Source organism: Mytilus californianus, unplaced genomic scaffold (genome assembly GCF_021869535.1).
Source record: "Mytilus californianus isolate M0D057914Y unplaced genomic scaffold, xbMytCali1.0.p SCAF_26, whole genome shotgun sequence".
In the NCBI taxonomy this organism is placed as follows: domain Eukaryota; kingdom Metazoa; phylum Mollusca; class Bivalvia; order Mytilida; family Mytilidae; genus Mytilus; species Mytilus californianus.
This window is the reverse complement of record NW_026262675.1, coordinates 2,771,706-2,797,901: the sequence shown is the minus strand read 5'-3', so window position 1 is coordinate 2,797,901 and position 26,196 is coordinate 2,771,706. Positions and strand designations below refer to the sequence as shown.

At 32.2% G+C, this 26,196-nt stretch overlaps 2 protein-coding genes and 1 long non-coding RNA gene across 5 annotated transcripts in view; 1 reads left to right on the top strand and 2 right to left on the bottom strand.

The window, feature by feature from the left end:
* LOC127732690 (uncharacterized) overlaps positions 1-26,196 on the bottom strand; it is a 136,099-nt gene that overhangs the window by 93,125 nt on the left and 16,778 nt on the right. The window lies entirely within an intron of this gene.
* Positions 294-5,611, top strand: LOC127732707 (uncharacterized). The gene is made up of 3 exons (XR_007996400.1): positions 294-335; positions 4,709-4,876; positions 5,181-5,611. It is a non-coding gene; the product is annotated as an uncharacterized LOC127732707 (long non-coding RNA).
* LOC127732704 (uncharacterized) lies at positions 7,091-11,353 on the bottom strand. The gene is made up of 3 exons (XM_052241883.1): positions 10,961-11,353; positions 8,003-8,149; positions 7,091-7,436 (listed from the first exon to the last, which is right to left on the bottom strand). The coding sequence occupies exons 1-3, from the start codon at positions 11,220-11,222 to the stop codon at positions 7,291-7,293; spliced, it is 555 nt and encodes a 184-aa protein (XP_052097843.1). The 5' UTR covers positions 11,223-11,353; the 3' UTR covers positions 7,091-7,290.

Below are 26,196 nucleotides of genomic sequence, written 5' to 3'. Positions count from 1 at the left end.
GTTTGATAACTATCGAAATGTTCCGAATGAAAAGGTAGCGCAAAGACCCATATTACAGTACACGCAACAAAGCACAAGAAAGATCTTCAATTATTTTGCGAAAAAAGGTGAACGAAAAAAAATCTTAGCGAATGCTTGGTATCAATGTCATCCAAAATACTTCTTTAAACTTTAATATAATTAATTTTAATATTGACTTCACTATAATTTCATACTATTTGTAAATAGATTATAACCATCAACAAAAATGATTTTAGAAATAGTGTATTTTTGGTGTTAAGTTATTTTGAATACACGTGTCTGTGCGCTTGGAAAACATGGAGTCAGTGTTACCGGTATGTCTATATTGTCTAAGCACACATTACACTCAAGGTAATTTAGTTAAAAATCTCGAATTCTGCTGCTTAATGAATCATTGTGAAAATGCGATTACAGACATGTGACTAGGTGAACCTTCGACCCTGTACATGTCATATATATTCAGTGAGACAGATACTCACTCACCGATTTTCACTATGATTCACATTGAAAAATCTCAAGAAGGAGTGATTTTTAAACTTTATCACTCTATGAATACTCCCATGCAGTGTTCTCCTAGTTCTTGGAATTAAATCTCCAAGGGATGGCCGCCATAGAATGATCACACATGTATATGTATATGTCTTTGGCTATGATAATATATATAAGTATAACTATGCTTTAAACTCACTGAGTTCCTGCTCCACTAATTGCAGCTATCTTGTTACTCATATACCAAGTAGAATTCCGGTGAGAATCGCTTAATATGATGTAAAAGGACGAAGAAAAGCGAACTAACTTATCGGTGATCATATGTGACACCTGGACGGTTTCATAATGATCGTCCAAGTCACGATGGCGCCTGTAAACATCGGAGATATATACTCATACATGAACCAGTGTTGCTGAATTGTCTCTACATCGAGAATATTGAGGTCATCTCTTTTGTCGTACAGTGTGTTTCTCAACCTATCATCGCTGTCAATTTATACACGCAAGTCATGATATGAAGCAGACCTAGCTATACGGTACCCGTAGTATTCTTTAATTAATTCAAACTCAAGGAGATAGACGCGACTAACAAAACTATACAATTTTCAGTTATGCGGTAACAGGACTATCCTCTTTCATGCCTATATATAGTGAAGTGAAGCAAGAGACATTATTTTTTACAGGAAAACATAAAAGTTCCCTTTGAAATAGAATAAACCATGAAACCTTGTAAAAGTATATTTCTGATTTTTTTAATATTTCAAATATTTTGTAAACAAAAAGCTAATAAAAAAGACCAAATTATAATATACCAATAAAAATCGGGACTTTGAAAGTTTCTAGTAAATGGAAATGCATAATGGAAATTCTACAAAGGGCAATCATTTCCTACTCCACTTGTGTCATTCGTCGTGTTGCTCTCAAGATTTAAGAATCCCACGAGAAGTCTCATTTGTTAACATTGAGAATTGAGAAGACAATACTACAGACATTTTTTCCATTGTTTGCAAAGAGGTTAGGGTGTGTCTTGTATTGTTGAGGATATAAGCATCAAAGATACCAGGCTTATAGTTTTGAACTTTAGATGTATGTTTCTTCTACAAAAAGACCCTATGATGAATTGCAGTTGTTCACATCCTTGTTTTTTGGTTTTGCGAAAAGTTGTCTCATTGGCAATCCCCGGCACCACATTTCCTTATCTTTTTTATATCCAAGATACTTACAATGAAGTTGACCTATGTAGCTCATTTATTAATGCTATGAATAACGACAATGGTACATTTATTAAAAATCTAGACACTTTACTATAAAGCATTCAACGTTGTCTCAGAAACAACTAAAACTGCTCAAGACAATGAGATGTCAGCCATAATTGTCAAAGCAGTGGTACTAGAAGAAAATGAGATTGATAACTTTAATGTTTGGTATTATAAGAAATCAGGAATCATGATGAGAAATGGGGAAAACCCCGATGTCCTTGTAGATATGAAAAAAGAAAATTACATTATACAGTTGTGCTAACTAAATGCGCAATTCAATTTAAAGTCAAGGAGGAAATGAAACATTTATCAGAGAAACTAATATTATTTTTTGTTTTACCAAAACTTAAACAAGATGTTGTAGAATGTTGTAGATCCTAACAAACATGTAAAATGTTTAGAAAACCAAATCAGCAACTTCTTATAACGCTTCTTAATGAAATACCAACCAACTGATGAACCATTTAGCCGAGTGTTGATATAGGCTGTATAGACAGTGTAAGATCATAAACAAAGATAGAATTGACAACCAGTTAATGTTAACTGTGGTGTGTGCTTCGAAAAGGTTTACTCAGAATATTAAAACCAACATTTGTTTTGGTAAATTTAGCCAACAGTAGTTTACATATTCTCAAATCTCATCAATTGAATATCATGAAGATACAAATAAAAATAACAAACACAATGAGGGAATCGCATGAACTCAAAAAGAGGCGAGACCGGGTACGGAACAGGATAAACGTCTCCTGCTATCCATGCATACGAGTCTGCTGTCAGGCAAAATGTCACAATCGGGGAAAGAACTCAGTCGGTCAAATTTCAGATCAGACGACTATTCTGGTTGAAAAAACCAACGACACCGAACACATGTCGCTTGTGTGTTGAGACATAGACACATCGTATCGGTCAACCAATTCGTAATAGTAACGGTAACACGTATGGAGTGTCGAATTCAGTCGTTCGTTCTTCCTCGTAACTCTGTTGGAGCATTTTTTTTTGTATAAGGAGCACAACTCTGTTAATGAGGCCCCTCATGGGGGTGTCAAAGTAATCATATAATCACAAATTTTTTGCCAATATAATCACATAATCATTAATTATTTTTTTCAACAAGATAATCAAATAATCAAAAATACAGTCCTAGATTATCAAATAATCATGAAATATTTGGTCTGGTAATCAAATAATCACTATAAAAATGGCCAAATAATCACATAATCAAAAACCCCATGAGGAGGCTCGTTAATAGAGTCAATTTAGTGTTAACATGCACGAGCGTAACGTTTTGATATATAACAGTCGTACGATGGGACAGATGATATGATGTACTGCTGAAAATAGTGATGTTTGTTTTGTTGTAAATATTCCTTGTCGTCGAAAAGAAAAATAAAAACTTGTGACATATCAATATGATTAAACCATGTTAAAGAAGGAAAAATGCATATCAAATTGAAAAAGTAAAGTTGTTCTATCAGCCAAAAAAATGTACCAACATGAGGTATGATAAAATTACTAAATGCTGATGTTTTAATTGTGTCATGTTCACAACAATTATATTTTCCTGGTACATTCCGTCAAACGACTAAGACTAAAGGTTAAAACAAAACAGCAATACCGCATTGAGTTAATGCCATAAAAGCACAATATACTCAAAAGGATTTTGATTATGTCTTTCCCGCGCGTTGACGGTTGTAAAGATAAATAGGGAAGGCAAAATTTTAGTTGTAAGTAAATTTTACCCTTTTAAGGGTTACTGGCAATTTGACAATCCTTTCACAAATAGAAGCAAGAAAGCGGTTGCTCTTGGTACCCCAAATCAATATATAAAGTAATGGCAATTGAAAAACTCCTCTACCATATTTCAAAGCCTATTAAAAAAAAAGGTTGTTCAGGCTACATTGATAACATCATTATTTATAGTAATACTTAGAAACGACATCTAATATATGCAATTTTATTTGAATTGTCAGATGAAACTGTACTATTTACTTAGGTAAATTGGAATTTAACCAAGCAGTTTTATATAGTTATGCGAGGATCAAATAAAACCCAATATGTCGAAGGTAAAGAGATTGTTCACTTTTAGTCACTATGAAAGAAGAAGGAACTTGTGAGATTTATGAGAATGGATGGATATCAACGAAACTTTTTATCACATTTTAGTACCATTAACTAAATTACTTGGTAAATATGTGAAATTAGCATGGCCTCTGCAAAATGAAAGTTCGTCGTGAAAATTAAAGCCATTTTAATATGTGCATCTGACTCAAACTTACAATGGGTGCAAGTGATTTTGATGGGTTCTCGAATCAAAACAGTTGGAAGGCCAAATCATAACGAATACTAGTAGAGAAGTTGAAGAGCATTGAAAACCAAAATGTTGTACCAAACCTGGCTATAAGACCATCTACGCCTGGTTGTAGAGAAACCTTATTTTTTTTATTCGAGCGTCACTGATGAGTCTTTTGTAGACAAAACGCGCGTCTGGCGTACAAAACTGTGCTCTGGTATCTATGATGAGTTTAGAAGTGTTTCGAGTGATTTTACGTTTTATGAACCATAGATTTACAGAAAATGACTGTATCAATAATATTACTAGGATGTGTATACCCAAGGGGACGAAATGTGCACCAGCAGTGTAATCGACCCAGTGTAACATGTTTTCTTGCAGTTTATAGATCATATTCCTCTTCCTTATATACATAAAACGAATTTTAAAAATCAAAGGTTATATATGTGCTAAACTCATACACTATGAATGCCTTGAAGAGAATTTATTATAGCTTACACTATAGTTGTCCACAACCAGAGGATTTGTCGCGAAAACTATATAATTCTAACTTCGCATTCTAACAACTGTCCGAGCCAACAAAATAAGGATCAAACAACTAATTCCAAAACTAGAAAAATAATCAAATATAATAAATTGAAAATTTCAGTGTGTTCCATGTTCTCTTACTTGCTATCCTTTGAGACTTCAGCCTGGACAGGAAATTAAAGAAACACTTGTCAGCTTTGTGAATAAGAATTAATTGAATGCAGCATTTGTAATGACTTGTGTAGGCAGTGTAACACATGCAACTCTACGGATGTCAGATAGCAAGACGGTATACTTCTTTAAATTACGTAATGGCACAAGTGTTACTTAATATATTTCTCGTTTACGTCATTGATCACTTCGAATGCCCACTTAAGATTTATAAAAATAGTACAACTTTTTTAAAAACAAATAAGTAAACTGTTTTGTTTTGAAGTATGTATATAACCAATATTTGAGCAACAATGCATGCATCTTTTAAAAGTTTTAAAATTATTTACCTTAAGATATAATTTTCAGACTGGAAAAATAGTTATTCTATGTTTTTTACGACTTGCTTATGATATAAAACTTTATGTTCTAATATATTACAGGTAAAGAAATATGAAGGTCATTTCGAAATTGTTTCTTTGGTTGGAACTCTTTCTGTGGGTGGCCATCTGCATGCAAGCCTAAGTGATAAGGACGGCAATGTTTACGGTGGCCATGTGATGGGTAATTTGATTGTATATACTACCGCAGAGATTATGGTTGGCGAGTGTTCAGGAGCTTTGTTCACCAGAGAACATGATACAAGGACAGGCTTTAAAGAACTTGTAATAGAAAAATCTGCATAAGAGGGCTAGTGTTGATGCATTTATCAATTCTAAATTAACTTTGCTCTTGTAGTAAACGAGCCTGCATTGATACAAGACGAAACTGTTTTATCAAAGGATATTTACAACATATAACAAGTTTTAAGGGAAAAGTATGGTATCGCTTTTTGGTCCCTTGAATTAGAAAAATAAAACATGTTATAAATCTGTCTAATAATTAATTCTTCAGATTTGCCTTAGTTTTCAGATTTTAAAATCTTATATCTTACCTATTGGCGTCAGTGTTTTAACATAAGTGTGTGTGGGTAGGATTTCACTGTATATAGAGCACTACAACATATTCATAACTGGTGGAGGCATCACTGTACATAGATTAATGCAGATCACAAGTTCTACGTACAAATGTATGGTTCTTCTACAAAGGGGATTAAAGATACAGAGGTAATGTAAGATTTCGTTTGATGATAAACTGCGCTACATGCAAAAACAGTCTCATTTTTATAATTTGTCATTAATATTTATATAAAAGCCATAACACAGCCTCAACCAAAAGGATATTTGAGATATCTTATACAAACTTGTCTTTAGGACGAGTCTTTGGGTTAATTTCACTTTACCAAAACATTTAACTTTTATCATGATTGTTGGTCAAATATGACAATGTTTCATGACTCCATAGTGACTGCTTAACATACATGTCTGCACCAAGTGTTAAGTTTTATCAACCTATTCATTTGTTAACAACAACATATATGTTTATAAAACAAAACTTCCGATGCTGGACTGAAACATACGTGACTTGATCAAAACTTTTCCAACGGTGTCAGTTTGTGTTATACCTTGAATTTGATTTGGACTTCCAACTGTTTGATTCGAGCACCACTGCATGTTGAGTCTTATGTAGATAAAACACGCGTCTGACGTAGCAAATTATAAGCCTGGTATCCTTGATTACTAACTTTTTTTACATGCAAATGTGTAGTCACAACTCTTGTAGATTGTTATATATTTAAGATATAAGTAAAACAAACGTATGAAGATGCAAGTAATAAACGATTGCTTCCTTATATAACAAATGTATGAACAAAGTGGTTTGTGTTAATGCTTAATCACATTCACATATGACAGTTGTTATCAATTCGTTTAATGTGTTTGAGCTTTTGGTTTTGACATTTGATTAGGGACTTTCCGTTTTGAATTTTCCTCGGTGTTCGGTATTTTTGTGATTTTACTTTTTCAGCCATGTAAATAACAATTAAGTAATTCTGAAACACATTTTTTTCTGGTGGAATATTAAGTGATCTTTACTTATAATCTTAAATTGACGAGTACCTGAGTACCTGGGTTGATGAAACAAGGTTTGTTTTTAACAATGCCTAGTCAAAATCTCAAAGTAAAATTTCACTTTATAAATTTGTTGCGCCCGAAGCACTGCCTAAGTACTGAGTTTATGAAACACTCGGGAGGTTTGAATTAAGTCCACCATGCAGCAGTGGTATCTTGACCCAATGCTAGAAAATGAAAATAACATACTTTGCTGCGTACGAATCGCCTTTTTTAATTTCCTTTCACCATGAACTCTTAAACCCAACAATTGTAAAATATCTTGGATTGACAGTCGTTGAAACTGTAGGAAACAAAAAAATGGAAAAAAATATTTTGCACAGCATTCATAATAAACGAGATGATATGTAACGACAAGTATATTCATTGTAAGCAAATATAACAATTAATAATCTAACGACAACAATGGTTTTAACATGTAGTAAGTGGAAACTGTTGACACCAAAACATATGTAACAATTCAAAACAGTGAAACATACAACAATTTATAATGATTATACGACATGAAACACTCATACACACACACATATATATATATACAATATTATGTCATCTCTAAAATTTGTAAAATTCCTGAGATAAAAGCTAACAATGCTGCAGCAATCGCTAATCCCATGGACCATCCGACGTCAAATCCTTTTTCGTCGAACTTCGAACCGAAAATGGCAATTCCAATCACAATGAAAATTACTGAAAAAAAGACAAAAAAATAAGGATCATTACAATAAAAAGTAAAATAACAAAAATTACCGAGATCCAAGAAAAATTCAAAACGGACAGTTCCTTATCAAATGGCAAAATCTAAAGCTCAAACACAATAAACGAATGGAAAACAACTAACATATTCCTGACTTGGTACAGGCATTTCATATTAACTTGGTAAACAGTATTCTAAAAAAGTGCCTACAGTTGTTTCTTTTCTTTAAAAAGTAAATATCATGTTCCATGAAGAAGAAGAAAAAACAATGTAAAGTTTTAATACTATCTGTTGAATATCGGTAAAAAAAATTTATGTTTCTGAGTAGATTTTTCGTTTTGACTTGAAACAAGCTAATGCTTTGGTGAATGTTTCTATTCATTGTTTAAAATTGCAATGATTTAGTGAAAGTGAAAACATGCTTGGATCAGGAAAAATCAGAACTGCATAATCATACCCTGCTATGTTTCAGAATATTAATTACTAAAAAAAATACCAAATGTATGAATATCTTAATATTATTAATAAGAGTAAAACGAAGAGAAATAATTGCAATTACCTGCTAAAAATGTGAAGAAAATCATTCCATAGAGTGCCTTCCGTACTTTACATGATGGTACACAGAAGTACAATAACAGGATCAGTAAAGCCAAAACTAGACAAATCAATCCAAGACATTCCATTGCCTGTGTTGCTCTATACCAATCTGAAAGATATGATTTTGAAAAAAATAGATCAACATGTCGATACTCGGAGAAATTTTAAGTATTTGTTTAAAAAATAAGACTGGTGAAAAATGGAAAGGTTGATTCTGTAAAGTGCCTCAATATTACTCTTATGGTATTCAATAAAGTTGACATTTTGCGTTCTTTTCCAATGGACACCCTAGTCAACTCTAGATCTTGTTTTGTTGTTTGGAACTAGTTTGAAAAATAGTTTGTGATGACAAGAATTAAATTGTTCTAAGCGACTGCTTCATTGTATAATCCTTCTAGTAATTCAGACTGATTTAAGTGGAAGAATCAAAATGTATTAAGATCATCTGAAATTCATAATTTTGGAACCAAGACCATTGGGATGAAAAAATTAATATTGGTTGTGTTAAAATAAAACTAGATTGTACAACTTTAAAAAAAAAAAGAGTCAGTCTTGTGGTATATATCTTTTATTTTTACAATTTTTAATCTGACAATATTAAATATGACAATTTCGATCTATGCAGTTATTCCGCCTGTCTTTTTAATGCATGTCTGCGGTCTTGTAGAATTTCGAAATGTATTATGTTTTGGGACCACATCCACAAAATTAAAGACTGGTTTTAATGTTTTTAGGTAACTATAAATCACTTTAAAGAAAGAGTTATGGTAAATGTACATACTTGTGTATGTACATATTAATTTAACTATCAATCTGTAAACAGTTATTCCGTTTGTCTTTATGAATGCATAATTATCAATTCGTTGGATGAGATGGGCTATTGCAAAACGATTTTCAATCCTTTAAAGTTAATAAAGTCATCTGACGCATACCACTGAAATGAATAAAATGTAATGTGAAATGTACTAATGAATATATTAATGTTAAATCGACAGTAGTTTACCGATATTCAAATTTAAAAAGAGACAAATCAAGGCAAAGAATAAAAATTGAGGGAATCGCATTAACTGACCTGCATGGTGCGTCAACAAGGTAAGCGTCTCCTGGCTATGCATGCTTCATCCGCCATGTGAATTCACACTCAGTCAAAATATTACAAAAGCAATATTAGTTTGGACATCATCAGAACACTATTTGCGTAACTGACTGTTTTAACAGTGAAGAAATGAGAAGAAGTAAAGTATAAGAGGGACGGTACGATTCAGATTAGCGCAATTATTTTAAGGATACAACAGATACAGTTAATTAAGTCTGCCCCATATCTTGACAAACATCTAGAAATTGACAATGAGGGTCGGTTGAAAACAGAATTGTACGACAAAATAGATGATTTCAACTTTCCCAATTATGAAATTTCAATTTCTATATAGCAACACTCCAGCAGCGCCTGCTTACGGAGTATATATCTCCCAGTTGATCCGATATTCCAGGGCTTGTGTTTCCTATCATGATTTCCTTGATAGAGGGTTGCTGCTCACAAGGAAGCTTTTAAACCAAGAGTTCCAAGCGATGAAGTTGAAATAATCCCTTTGAAAATTTTACGGACGCCATCACGAGTTGGTTGACCGTTATTGAATATCTGTTTCACAGATGACGACGGATATGTTCCAATTGTCGTAACTACGATCTCGTCCCCTTCCCCCGAATATGACCTATACCGAATTAGACATATACTTACATGAATAAAGGCAACAGTAGTATACCGCTGTTCGAAACTCATAAATCGATACAGAAAAAACAAATCCGGGTTACAAACTAAAACTGAGAGAAACGCATCAAATATAAGAGGAAAACATGAGCAACACGACGGGTGCCACATATGGAGCAGGCTCTGCTTACTCTTCCTGAGCACCTGAGATCCCCCCAGTTTTTGGTGGGGTTCGTGTTGCTCAGTCTTTGGTTTTCTATGTTGTTTTGTGTACACTACTGTTGTTTGTCTGTTTGTCTTTTTCTTTTTTAGCCGTGGCAGTTTATTTTCGACCTATGAGTTTGAATGTCCCTTTGGTATCCTTCACCTCTCTTTCTTTCTCTAACTCTTTACATCAAGTATCAACTATAAACCAATACTAGTAAATAAAATTGCTATAATGTAGTGAAGTATTATTTCGGTCCTATAACTGCACAGCTCAAACCAGGGACTTTAAAAGTAATATAAAAGCCTCATCGCCTCTTTATTTACTACATGGCCATTCACACATTGCCAAAATTGTGAATATCATAAAAAAAAAGCAGAAGAAATTGAATAAAAAAGTGTCTCAATTAAACGCTCAAGGAAGTTTGCCCATATTTACACATACCCATAAAGGAAAAATTTGATCCATTCCATTTAGATGCTACTTATTAAAGAAATAATTTATTAAATAATATTCTACATGTTATTGTAAACTTTCTTTGAAATATATCTCAGGAACAACGTTTTAAGGTGTGTTATGAACGCACGAAAAATAGGAAAATGATTTCTTGTTCGACGATCGATTACATTTCCAGTCAAAATCACTCAAATGAATTACGACAAGCTTGTACAAACAGTTAAGCTGCAGGACATGTTACCGACAAACACTGCATGTAGCATTGTTTATATAAAAATAAGTGATGTGGTATGATTGCTAATAAGACAACTATCTATCCACCGAGACCAAAGGACATGGCTGTAAGAAACTATAGTCCACCGTTCGGCCTTCAACAATGAGCAAAACCAATGAAGATTAGAAAAACATTAAAACCTTTTATCACCGGGAGAGTGAACAAAGTTTAAGCATTTAGCCAAGTAATCGTTATTAGAATAAATCGATTAAGAAGATGACGACATATCATTTAGAACAAGGGGTTAAGTAGATTATTGTTTTGGGTCCTTACATACCTGTAGTCGTTGCCGACAAAGGTGTTTCATCACTGCTCAGAAGCATTCCACTAAGTCTATATTCCTCAGTGGATTTAACCCATGGATAATATCTTGTATATTTCCAAAGTCCATACATTCTTATTCCTTTATCTTCGTATGTCTTTTTAACCCATACTGCTGATGAAAACCCAACCAGAAAAAGCACAACAGATACAGCCATGCAAAACAAGGAAATAATTATATAAGCAGAAGCTTCTTTCCATCTTTTCGCAACCACCATTTTGTCAGAAGATTTATAAATGCTCTTTAGTTCTTTCGAGAGTTCTTTGGCCAACGAAAGTTAACGGATTGTTTATAATTAAACAAAATAGACAGAAAATAGCATCATAACAACTAAATGAATTGCATACTTTTCTCCTATCTATAGATGCGCAACCTAAAAATAAAGATCTGCAGTAACAACCAATTACCATAACAACGATCAGCTAAGATGTTTTTATCTGTTTAATAAATTACTTTTGAATAAAACAATGAATGAAAATTGAATAAAATGTTTTTAGACAAGATATCTCTTAACAACAATGGGGATAGCTTTGTATGTCCAATTAATTAATTATTACTGGCTGATAACACGTACATATGTTTACACATCGTTTTGAAGTGCTTACTAAGATAACAATTGAAGCAATTTACAGGTGATTGCTACAAGTTCAAGACAGGTGAATCTTATTTCAATAAGAAAACTTTTTTTATTACTATGTATCAAAAAAACAATTTGTATAATTGAAAAACAGCACTTGCGTGTCAACACTGTTTGAGTGTATATTTACGTTATGCACAATTCTATGGTATTGTTAGGAGGATAAGTTATTAAACGTTTTGTATTTCCCCCATTTAACTTGGAACTTAATTTGTTTTGAAGATAATGCATATTACACCTCAAGGGCATACTGTAAAACATGGTACAGTATGGTAATGTGGTATGGTACTCGTACATGGTATGTAAGAATAGTACTATCCGGTATGGTATGGTATACAATAGTATGATTAAATATTGTGAAGTATATTATTGATGGAATGTTTTAGTAAGGATATTAACATTAATTTACTTTAAAACTCCATAAGTTTGTTTGAATGAAATTGATTCAATGGTTTTCTTGTCCGTAGTAAAATGGCATACTGTAAAAGATGGTATGTGGTATTGTATGACGGTATGTTACGAATACCATCGTGTAGTATACATGAATGGCATTATGATACGGTACGGTACGGTTATATGAGTATACCATGGCATTATTTCATGATATGGTTTGATGTATTTGCTTTGTTTAATTAAAATATGAGTATAGATTATCAAATGTAAATTTATCTGCACAAATAGGCATTGACAGACATTTATTTACAGTTGTTAATTATAGTGAACATTTTTAGATAGAAAGAACAATTAAGATATCTTAGATAAGAAAAAAATTTGGCAATGAGATTAATATTAGATCCCAGCATGGGCGTATATTATCATTACAAAACATAGGAGCGCAAATTTTTTAATGATTACAATCTGGGTGATGTAGTGGACGTTTTATTGCATTCAGTCATGTGTCATCGACAAACTGTCCAATTCAAATCCGATCAGTTACAGTAACATATATTATATCATCATTGACAAATAGACGTATTATCAGTTATCAGCAAAAGTTGCTTGTTTTTTGGCAATTAAACTGGACATTATTTAATGAGCAGTGATTCTTCCATACAATCAAAAGTAAACGATTGATAATAAAAATCGTTGATAAAAAAAATTGCTTTTGTAAATAAAAAGGAGCAGATATGTCTCCTTTATAGTTCACATGGCCATATTTGCCAGATGAGCTATTGTCATTACTTGGCGTCCGTACGTCGTCGTCGTCCATCGTCCGTTGTCATCGTCTTGATCTATTTTTTAAAATCTTCTCTGAAAGTACTGGGCAAATAACAACCAAAGTTAACCCGAATGATCATTAGGGTATCCAGTATAAATTTTGTGGTTCATTTTCTGTCAATCAACCAACATAGTCATCATGGCCAAAACATAAGGGTAAAATACATTTTTAGTCAAATATTTTTAGAACCACTTTTAATAGAGAATCCGACAGCGGTCAAAATAATAAGATCTACTTATTGTAATACTAACCATTTCTAGCAAAATTATCAGATGACTCCTTATAATAGTTATAACCCTTATATGACTATATGTGACTAATTTTTATGTATTGCCTTTTATATCGAAAAATAAAACATATAGCAGGAAACTAGTAAACAGCAATATTGATCAGCAATACAGACGATCCATAAATTGGGAATATGACCAAAATCATTGGATGACTCCTTATACGAGTTTTTTTTTAATGATAATAATTTATCAGTAATACAAGATCTACAAATTGCATATATATGTATAACCGAACCCATTAGATGATTCATTTTAGGAGTTATTTTACCGTAAATTACAAGTTTGCTTAATTTTCGATTGTTGCCTATTGCCTCGAAAACTATACTAGTTAGATAGAGACTGTAAACAGGAAAAATGATCAGCAATGCTAGAAAATGATTTTATTTCCAAAATATTTGACGACTCCTTACATGTGTTTTTGTCCTGATAATATTGGGGAAAGGGAAGACGAGAGATCTTAAAATGTTTACTTCTGTCAGTTGGTTCTGACTATATTAACCAATAGATGCATTTTATCCTTATGTTTCATTTAAGTCATGGCGGCCATGTTGGTCGATTGACAGAGAGAAAAAAAAACCCACAAAGTCTATTCTAGATACCATAAGGATAATTCAGTTTAAGTTTGTTAGGTTCAAATTGTTTCATTAATTTCAGAGAAGATTTTAAAAGGAAACTTTATGACGACGATAGACGCCAAGTGATGGCAATAGCTCCGCTATCCCATAGGGTCGGGTGAACAAAAAGGGAGGCATTGTTTCTTATGTGTCCTTATTACCATATATTTATCAACACTATATCTATATAATTCACTGATTAACCTTTATTGTCCATCAAACTACTTTTAATTGTATGTAAGAATCACTGCTCACTTAATATTGTTTGTTCGGTTTAATTACCAAAAACATGCAACTTTTTCTAGTAAATTATAATACGTCTATGTCAAATAGCATATAATATGCTACGGTTACTTAACTGATTTGAAATGCGAAGTTGGCCGATGATACATGACTGAATGCTATAAAACTTTCACTACACACCCAGATTGTAATGATAAGACATTTTGAACTTCTATTCTTGTTTTAAGAATGATCGATGGCCATGCTGTTATATAATATGTATCGTAGTGTCAAATCTTTTTTTTTTATCTGAGGCGTTAATTGCTCATAATAACTAAATGTTGAGCATGTTGAGTGTAAACAACAACAGTAAAATAAATGTCATACTGTTTGTGCAGTCAACGCCTGTTTGTGCAGACAAATTAATATTTTAGAATCAGTACCCATATATCAATTAAACAAATCTAAATAAAAAATTCAATTCAGAAGTTTCAAAAAAGAAGTAACAACACGTTATAAATTTCATACGTCCAAAGCGCTTTTCTGGATTTACTTTATCAAGAACGCCCAAAGCCGAATATTTGAAAGCCAAGGATGTATATAAGAACCTAAACATTTGAAGAACTATATAACCAAAAAAGGACTTAAAAAATAGCCAAATCAATCTAAGATCAACTTTGCCTGAGGGAGTTGAAACTTAGTTTCTTTATAATACTAGTATCAAAATTTATAAACGGACAATTTTAGAAAGGTTTATTAAAAATTAACATGGGAAATAAATATTTCGAACCATACTTCAAATCAAATCATACAATTGTATAAACATGAAAAGGTGGTACAATACAATATACCATATTATACCTTGTGTATCAGTATGTCCATCTTTAGAATATAATTTATAAATTTGTCATATTAGTTAACAATCAGGTAGGAGCTAGTATGCGGTCGGGGGAATGATTGAATAATAAGCAAACGAATAAGTCTCAACAAGCTGTAAATAAAGGCAACAGTAGTATACCGCTATTCGAAATTCATAAATCGATTGAGAAAAAAACAAATCCGGGTTAAAATTATTCAGAATATAAGTGGCAGTCAACGACCATCTTATTTTTTTGAGTTCATTTAGCCGCCGATGAATAACTAGTTTCAGTATTTTCGCAGGATCTGAGGTCAAATTATTTATTCAAATCACAACAGTTGCTAAATTATAGTGCAACAAATTATTAATTCTTAATACGATGATTTATTTACATATGAACATTAAAATCTATGAAGTAAATGCACTATCATCAAAAAGGGAGAAACGATGTAAATCTTCGTTAAACAGCAAGCAAAAACACAAAATATATAACATCTTGATCAAACTCATATTAAACATGATCTTTACCAAACTGCCTATACAGGTTTATTATCAATTAAACAGAGATTACCAAAGATCTGCTATCACAATAAACTCCTAAATGACATAAAATTCCACTAAGATATAAATAAAGACAACCTCTGACGAGATTCTTGAAATGGGACAGATAGATAAACATGCGTCAGGTTTATTAAAATAGTTTTCCAAGTACTCGATCACTTCTTCAACCTTTTCATCAATGGAATAACAAGAATTTATGTAATCATTGAAAAAGTAGGTACAAGCAAATCAGTATTAACAATACTGCATTGAGGAAATTGAATGATCAGTTACAGAAAGCTATAGCTCGATGGACTTAATCTGTTGATATAACTTACAAAATAAATACTATAGCAAGTCTTAAACGCTGTCACGCATTCAACCCAAAAGTGCCTTGTCTAAACGCATAAACATTTTATTTGACTGAATGTTAACACAAGATCTTAAAGCACCGACCATCCATCTTTTGTAGGGTCGGGGGAGTGGTATATTTTTTTCGAGACAATTTTGTTTCGACTTAATTCAAAAGCAAACTGTGTTTATCAATAAGATACAGCTAGGCACACGCATTTTAAAATGAAAACTAATGTCGAGTTAATTTTTTTCGCTCAATTCAAATGGAAACAAACTATTTTTTCAAGAAATTTAGAATAAAACAATTTATTAAAAAAAACATGCTCCCACAAAATCTGAATGGTCGATGTTTCACTACAGTCTTACCCTCGTTCATTAACTCTGACCATGTCGTGTATGTACATTTGTCGCGATCACAATCCCTCTCCTTGAACAGTCCATAATCATACGAGGTCCCAACTCCGGACGTTTTCATCCACGAGACCGTAAAAATTCCAATAATAAAAAGAACTAAAGAGCAACATAAAGTAAAACATGACAGAACTAAAAGTATCAATGATTTTCCACATCCATCCATGTTTCTTGTCAACGTGGCGACATTTGCGGCTTTGCTATATATAGGTTTCAAAGAGGAATGTACTTTGCATACGCCCTCGAAGAGGAGAAAAAAGGGAGCATATACTTCTTCTGAGTTTTATAATGATGGACGATTAAAATTTTTGTCTCTTAAAAGTGATAGAAAGATCATGCAGACAGGATTGACAACACTTTAAGATAACGAAAAGGATTAGCAATACACAAAAAAAAGAAGTGTAATAGGACGCAAATGAGGGTGAATGTGCTTGTTGTCAAATAATTCTCGCAAAGCATAAAATGATGTATAGACTTGTAACTGTCATATAACGTAATAAGTTTGATCACATGCATTGTTAACATGATCGTTCTGAATTCATTTATTTCTGAACAGTTGGAAACAAATGTTAAAAGCGGATTAATTCATAATCTGATGGAAACAGACAAAAAAAAGGTTATTACATTTAACTTAATTGGTCTATCGTTTTTTGATAAAAGTTGCAAAAATTAGTGATATTTGTTTCAGATTTCTATAGATTAAATATGCCAAGTTGTAAATGTTTGTAAACTGAATTATAAATCAGTTATCAATATGCAATTCAAATATCAATGATACAGATTTTAGAGAATAGACCCCCCCTTTTCTGTATATTTTAAGTGCTTTAATTTATTGTAATAAATATTCCTTAATAATTTAATCTATTTTCACTTATCTAATGCCTTCTTGCTCTTATCCATATCATACGATTTTACAATAACAGCAGTCATATGAAGCCCACTTATTAGTAAGAAGAATATATAGAAAAAAGGGGCCAATTCTCTAAGCGCCTGTGATCACTGGCTACAAACAGTATGAGCTTACTACAATTTAAAATACAATGATTACCTCAGTGTATTCTTAGGCTCATTGTGTAAGACTAAAAAAGGGAATATCAATTCCCCATTCGCTTTAGTTTAGTGTTAAATTTTGATATTTTTTAAACTGTAGAACGTGAAAATCCACACACATTAACGATAATACTACAAAGTTCTTCACAATATGAATCTCCTTTGTAATGTTCTTGTGTCAGCCTTAAAATGCCCCTGGCCCAATGTTATGTGCTTGGATAATTGAACTACAAAAAAAAGCATTTAGTCTATTTCCGATACTTGCATTGTCAACTGATAAAGTAATTACTGATGTCAAAAAAAAGGAAGTAAGCATCCCTCAATTAAACATTTAATACTGAACTTCTATCCATATTACAGGTATGAATGTGAGAGTGGTGTTTAAATTATCCCCTGGAGGGTTTGTGTCCTTTGTGTTAATTTTGTTCATTGTAGTTGTTGCAGATTTGGTTTTGCGATTTTTATACCAACAGTTCATTTTTAGGACTCCGAATGTATATATAGAATGCAAAGTTTAAAATTATGGAATATATTTTTTTTTCTTTTTGTGTAGGGAAATTGTGGTAAAATATCAATTTTAAATACCTTTCGGTATACTTGTAAATTTTCAGGAAATATATATGTTTGCTTTCTATACATACGAAAAAGGCTGCTTAATACCAGTTTCGTGGAATGTTATGTCATACATATTTTTTATCATCTGTCAGATAACTAGGGTAAATTAGAGGCGATACAAGTTTGCTGGAATAAAAATTAGATGCATCACTACTTTACCGATATTTATATTGGAGGCAACACTAGTTTACCGATACTTATATTGGAGGCAACACTAGTTTACCGATATTTATAATGGAGCCAACACTATTTTACCGATATTTATATTGGAGGCAACACTAGTTTACCGATATTTATAATGGAGCCAACATTATTTTACCGATATTTATATTGGAGGCAACACTAGTTTACCGATATTTAGATAGAGGAAACAGTACTTAAACTATATCTGAATTAGAGGCATGAGTAGTTTACTGATATTTAAATCTCGTAAATCAGAATATACAAATTAAGATGAAAAACAAAACCTGAGAAACTCCAATGGAAAAAGACCTTGTGTATCGACATGATAATCTATGGTAAAACAGTATCACATATTTAATAAACTGTTAACACAGAGATATGTCTCGTCTTTTTGTAATTCTGATAATGCAAATGTTGAAATTAAAATAGCAATACTTTAACATGTAAGTTATGCAAGTATTCAAAGTCAATGAACCATGACTGAAGGCACATGGTTAAACAATCTCCATGGAAATGAGATGTGCCAATGCTAATACAACTGCATACCAATTACCATTGCCTTATCATAAGTCGTTCCCTTTAAACAAACCTAAACACAAGCATTAACTTGTAAACTATGTCAAAGTATCAAAGTCAATAAACCATGATGAGGGGGTGGGGCTATATAATCTCCATGGAAACGAGACTTGCAAATGCCAATAAATTTGAATACCAAATATCATTGACTTAACATTAGTGGTTCATCTTAAACTTATCTAATCACAAACTAATGCATGTAAACTAAGCAAAAGTTTCAAAGTCAATATACCATGACTGAAGGGGCGGGGCTACGTATTCTCCATGGAAATGAGATGTGCTAATGCTTACACAACTGCATACCAATTGACATTGGCCTCCCACTAATGATTCCCCTTAAACTGACCTAATCACAAACTAATACATGTAAACTAAGCAAAAGTTTCAGTCAATAGACCATGAATGAGGGGGCAGAGCCAAATAATCTCCATGGAAATGAGATATGCTAATGCTTATACAACTGCATACCAAATATCATTGACCTACCACTAGTGGTTCCCCATAAACTGACCTAATCACAAACTAATACATGTAAACTAAGCAAAAGTTTCAAAGTCAATGGACCATGATTGAAGGGGCAGGGCCAAATAATCTCCATGGAAATGAGTTGTGTCAATGCTTATACAACTGCATATCATATATCATTGACCTACCACTAGTGGTTCCCCATAAACTTATCACAAACTAATACGTTGTTGACGCTGCCGACGCAGACGCCGGCAAAATCATACCTATGTCTCGCTTTTTGACTCCGTCAAGGTGAGACAAAAACAAATCTGCTGTTTGTTATACATAAAGGCAGCATAAATTACATAAATTCATAAATTAATTATTATGAATTTAATTGTAAACAAGAGGCTCTCAAGAGCCTGAATCGCTCACCTGTATTTCGGAGAAGATTTTTAAATGTTAGCAAACTTGATGAACAAATTGTGTAAAATTGTCTTTAAAGGGCAATAACTCCTTAAGGGGTCAATTGACAATTATGGTCATATTAACTTTTTTGTAGATCTTACTTTGCTAAACATTATTGCTGCTTACAGTTTATATATATCTATAATAATATTCAAAATAATAACAAAAAACTGCAAAATTTTGTTAAAATTACCAATTCGGTGGTAGGAACCCAACAATGGGTTGTTCGATTCGTCTGAAATTTCAGGGCCGATAGATCTTGACCAATTAAACAATTTTACCCCGTCACATTTGCTCTAAAAGCTTTAGTTTTTGAGATATAAGCCAAATACTGCATTTGACACTTATGTTCTATTTTTAGCCATGGCGGCCATGTTTGTCTATTGATACAAACTTCGGATACAAGTTATAAACAAGATACCCTAAGGAACATTAATTTAAGTTTCAAGGTAATTGGCCCAGTAGTTTCAGAGGAGAAGATTTTTAAATGTTAGCAAACTTGATGAACAAATTGTGTAAAATTGTCTTTAAAGGGCAATAATTCCTTAAGAGCTCAATTGACAATTATGGTCATATTAACTTTTTTGTAGATCTTACTTTGCTAAACATTATTGCTGCTTACAGTTTATATATATCTATAATAATATTCAAAATAATAACAAAAAACTGCAAAATTTTGTTAAAATTACCAATTCGGTGGTAGGAACCCAACAATGGGTTGTTCGATTCGTCTGAAATTTCAGGGCCGATAGATCTTGACCAATTAAACAATTTTACCCCGTCACATTTGCTCTAAAAGCTTTAGTTTTTGAGATATAAGCCAAATACTGCATTTGACACTTATGTTCTATTTTTAGCCATGGCGGCCATGTTTGTCTATTGATACAAACTTCGGATACAAGTTATAAACAAGATACCCTAAGGAACATTAATTTAAGTTTCAAGGTAATTGGCCCAGTAGTTTCAGAGGAGAAGATTTTTAAATGTTAGCAAACTTGATGAACAAATTGTGTAAAATTGTCTTTAAAGGGCAATAATTCCTTAAGAGCTCAATTGACAATTATGGTCATATTAACTTTTTTGTAGATCTTACTTTGCTAAACATTATTGCGGCTTACAGTTTATATATATCTATAATAATATTCAAAATAATAAGAAAAAACTGCAAAATTTTGTTAAAACTACCAATTCGGTGGCAGCAACCCAACAATGGGTTGTTCGATTCGTCTGAAAATTTCAGAGCTGATAGATCTTGACCAATTGAACAATTTTACCCCATATCAGATTTGCTCTAAAAGCTTTAGTTTTTGAGATATAAGCCAAAAACTGCATTTGACCCCTATGTTCTATTTTTAGCCATGGCGGCCATGTTTATCGATAGATCAAAACTTCGGATACAATTTATAAACTAGATACCCTAAGGAACATTTAGTTAAAGTTTGAAGGTATTTGGCCCAGTAGTTTCAGAGGAGAAGATTTTTGAAATAGTTTACGACGACAGACGACAACAGACGACGACGACAGACGACGGACGCCAAGTGATGGCATAAGCTCACATGGGGTCCTTCGGGCCCCGGTGAGCTAAAAAGAGAGAAGATACCAAGGGGGCAATAAAAAATAATTAGTCAAAAGAAAGGAACACAAATATACAAACAACTGTTCACAAACCAATACACAAAAAATTAAGATTGAGCAACACAAACTCCATTTAAAACCGGGGTTAAACTCGTGTGCTCAAGGACAGAAATTCCTGATTCACTAATAACACCTATCATGATGCTCATGGTTAGTAAAAATTTGATGATAAATCACAAAGGTGCTGATTTAATCGAGACAAAGAGGATTGGATTGTTGCTGAAACAAGTGGAACTAAGCAATGGTCATCTAAAGCACAGATATTTCATATATACCGTATACCTTCAACGAGATGACTTCAACTAAACCATTAGGTAGCGTAATAGTTTTTTTTTGTATGCAGCAGCCCTTTAATGAGGAAATCGGGATAGTAAACGTTAGCCCTGGGATATCATACCAACTATAATACAAATACTCCATATGCAGGTGCAGCTAGAATGCTGATACATTGAAATGGAATGTTCACAATCGGGAACTTGAAATCCTCTATATTGTCATAAAGTTTAGATCTCAGCAGTCTTAACTGTATATGTGGTATTCTCTATCTTAACAAGTAGAATTGCGAGATATTGCTCATTCAAGAATGATATCCAAGCTTTAAGTATTAGGTGAATTGGAAGTTGAAGAGCGATGAATCGGAAAAACATTACACTGTCTCGCATGTTCACATGATGCCTTGTAACAAATTTCAGGAAGCTGTTATTTGTAGTACCCAGAAAAATGCAATGAAAATTTAATACATGGTCATTATAGCAAGTTCAAATGAAGCCCGATAACAAATTTCATGAAGCTCTTATTTGTAGTTCTGTGTTTTTTAAAAACTTGACAAACAGACTATAAAGTGAGGACTAGGTCAAATGAACTTTACCAGATGCACATGCAGACCTAATAATCATTCCATACACCAAATATAGTTGACCTGTAGGTTATAGTACCTGAGAAAGGACCAAACCACGAAAAATTATCATTGACCAATGACCCATAAAATGAAGTAAAGGTCAGATGATACCTGCCATACAGACATATGAACCTTACAATCAATCCATACACCAAATACAGCTGACCTATTGATTATAGTAACAGAGAAAGGATCCAACTACGAAAACTTATCATTAACCAATGATCCATTAAAATGAGGTCAAGGTCAAATGAACCCTACCAGACAAATACACCTTGCAATCATTCCATACACAAAATATAACTAACTATTGATTATAGTATCTGAGACAGAAATTTAACCTTGATTAATGATTATTGAAAGGAGGTATGGGTCAGACGAACCCTGTTTGACAGAGATGTAAACCTTGCAATGCATATAAAGTTGACAAATAATTCATAATAACTGAGTAAATCACTGATAAATCAGTGCAAGTGTTAAGTGGAAGTCAAAGAAGCAATAGCATAAAGAATGTCTTCTAATTAAATATAAAACCGTAAATTCAGAAATTATTGCTATGTTTTTATTATTGTGAAAAATGCAACAGTATCAGTTCTGCAATAATAAAAACTTGCACTCATAATTTCAGTAGTAATTATTTTCCTTAATAAAATTTTTGCAATCGCATTATTTAGATTAAGCCTTTTTGTCAGAGGTCAAGGTTTTGCAAAAATAAATTCCACGTATTATTTTTGAATTTACAGTAGATGTTGGCATACACAAAAATGACTACTATGTTTTATTTTCTGTACTTGTTTTATTTCCATTTTGTTTTCAATAAATACATATATAAAGAAACATAAAAGTTTTCAACACTGACTAAAATTTAATTGTATAAAATCTACAGTACACTATTACTTTTTCATATGTTTATGGACATGCATCAATTTCTTTTCTGAAATAACACATTGAAAAAAAATTTATTAATAAAATGTTTACAAAACAATGTAAGTGTATAACTTAATTTCATCTGCATAATGAGCACCAAAGTAAAATAGTTCAGAATTAACAGTAGGAAAACAACTACATTAATTTTCGTAGATCACTATTAATAACAAATATCACAAAGTAACAGATCTTAATCACATATTTTGCCCGCTTATTACATTTACAAAAACAGAAAAATAAAAAACTTTTACAACAACACCCCCTTTTCCCCTTTTAAATCTGCAATTTCTAAAGTTTTTGTTTTCTATTTCCTTTAATTACAATAATCAAATAATGTTTTAGCAACTTTTATTATACAATATTCCATATTTAATTTTAAACTATGAAAACTATCCATCGTATTATACTATTCACAATACTAAAAACAATGCAAAATTTAAAAGAAGGAAAACTGTCTAAAAACTGTGTATGATATAAATATTTGAGGCTTTGTTGGACTGATGATACTGAAATTTTCTTAAATAAAACAATACACCTACCATAAAGTCAGAAATTGATGTGTGTTGTGGACATACATTTTTTGAATTTTGGTCCTGTAGGTGAGTGCTATTAAAATGTAAGGGCTTCACCTAGGTGGATGTACAAATACGAGTCCTTACACTTTCATGGCAGTGCAAAAAAATACAACCAAGCAAAATTACCAAATGTATTCAAAAATGTCTTACCAGAAAATAATATTATCAAGACCAGAAACATCTTATAACATGTTCAATTAAGATAAAACAAACATAAATCTGATCTACCCATATGAGGTCAGATTTGATTTGGATAGTAACAGCAATGTATTGCTAAAAAAATGTCATGAAATGGATCTTGAACATGAAATTACATATGAATAAAAATGTTATTCAAACATAATGAAAATGGCAAGTCTTGGTTGCTCTAAATTAAGTAGAGTATTGCTACCGTACGAAATATCAATGTTATAATTACTTGCTATAAAACAAGTTGGATATGAGATATATGTGTAAAGAAATTGTTCAAATCCCTGAAGAATATTTAAAACTGTTAGGAGCTAGAAAATAATACAAATTGTAATCAATTATTGTAATTTCCTTTTGTAAAAAATAATATTCAGTAAAGATCTAAAATATCAAACAAGACAGTAAAAACATAGCATGCTTAAAAGTTTCTTTTAACCATTCAGCACATTATATAAAATAAACTAGAGGCTCTCAAGAGCCTGTGTCGCTCACCTGTATTTACTGATGCTTTGGAAATCATGTAAAATAAGGTTAAAATCATAATTAATAGTAAAATTACTAACTCAGGGGCAGCAACCCAACAACAGGTTGTCAGATTCTGTAAAAATTTCAGGGCAGATAAATCTAAATCTGATGAACATTTTTGCCACCTGTCAGATTTGCTCTAAATGCTTTAGTTTCAGAGATATAAACCAAAAACTGCATTTTACCCCTATGTTCTACGTTTAACCAAGTCGGCCAAGATGGTTGGAAGGCGGGGTCATCGGACAAATTTTTTAAACTAGATACCCTAATAATGATTATGGCCAAGTATGGTTAAATTTGTCTCAGTAGTTTCAGAGAAGAAGATTTTTGTAAAAGATTACAAAAATTAACGAAAAATTGTTAAAATTGACTATAAAGGGCAATAACTCCTAAAGGGGTCGACTGACAATTTTGGTCACGATGACTTATTTGTAGATCTTACTTTGTTGAACATTATTGCTGTTTACAGTTTATCTCTATCTATAATAATATTCAAGATAATAACCAAAAACTGCAAAATTTCCTTAAAATTACCAATTCAGGGGCAGCAACCCAACAACAGGTTGTCAGATTTGTCTGAAAATTTCGGGGCAGATAGATCTTGACCTGACAATCAGTTTAACCCTACGTCAGATTTACTCTAAATGCTTTGGTTTCAGAGATATAAGCTAAAATCTACATTTTACCCCTATGTTCTATTTTTAGCCATGGCCACCATCTTGGTTGGTTGGCGTGGTCATCGGACACATTTTTAAACTAGATACCCTAATGATGATTGTGGCCAAGTTTGGTTAAATTTGGCCCAGTGGTTTCAGAGGAGAAGATTTTTGAAAAAGGCTAACGACGGACGACGGACGCCAAGTGATGAGAAAAGCTCACTTTCCCTTTGGGCCAGGTGAGCTAATAATGAAAAATATAAACAGATAGTTGTGATACCATATTTTCATGTTTTGATTGGATTGATTGTTGATTTTTATCATATATACAACAAACTTAGACCATGATGAGAAGGAAATATGAAAATTAATTTAATGTCTACCACTGCAACACTGGTATTTATAAAATAAAATTTGATCAGATAATTGACTTGTCCTTGTGGACCACGATTGACATTATGCTGATTATTATTATTATAACTCCAACCCTGAAATGATTTAATATTTTATATTTATCTCAACAAATTTATGATGCAGTTAGTTATTCAAATCTTGCAAAATGACTTTTACGAGACTCAGAGTTATTAAATTTTTTTTATTCCTAACAAGGTATTTATTAGTTTTAATGAATCATTTGCCTCTCAAAAATTCTCCCAGCATTCTAAAAATTATCAGTTTATTTGGAATTGCTGATTTAATGCAATGAAATGTTATGTGAAGTTTTCACTGTAGTATTGGACAGGATATTTATTCATGCCAAGTATTCCTTTATTTAAAAAAAATTCTACACAATTTTTAGAAAATGCCAATTTAACAAAGACTAAAAGGGGAAAACAATAGTGGTATAACTCCGTTTATAACAACCCAGAATAATTTCTTTACTGAGAAAATCCCACATTTTTTTTCTTTTTGAAAACCCAACTAAAACTTCTCTATTAACAATATCCAATAAAATAGGAAAAGATTATTATGTAAAATAAACAGGAAAAGATTTCTATAAATAAATAGGTCAGGTCTTTGATCCTTTTCTCCCTCAACCTCATTATTTATCCCTATAAAAATAATTAATACAATAATACAGTACTAATAAATGATTTTTTAAAATGAGATGCTAAATCAAACTGAGTAGCAAACATGTTGATACAACATGTCTTGTGGTTCTAAAAGGAAAGTGATACAAAATAATGTGATAAAGGACATAAAATACAGGTGGGAATGGGATGTGATAGTTGAGCACTTTTCTTAGCAAGGAAAAAGCTTGGTATTTAATGATATAGGTTATAAATACATGCATAATTCAT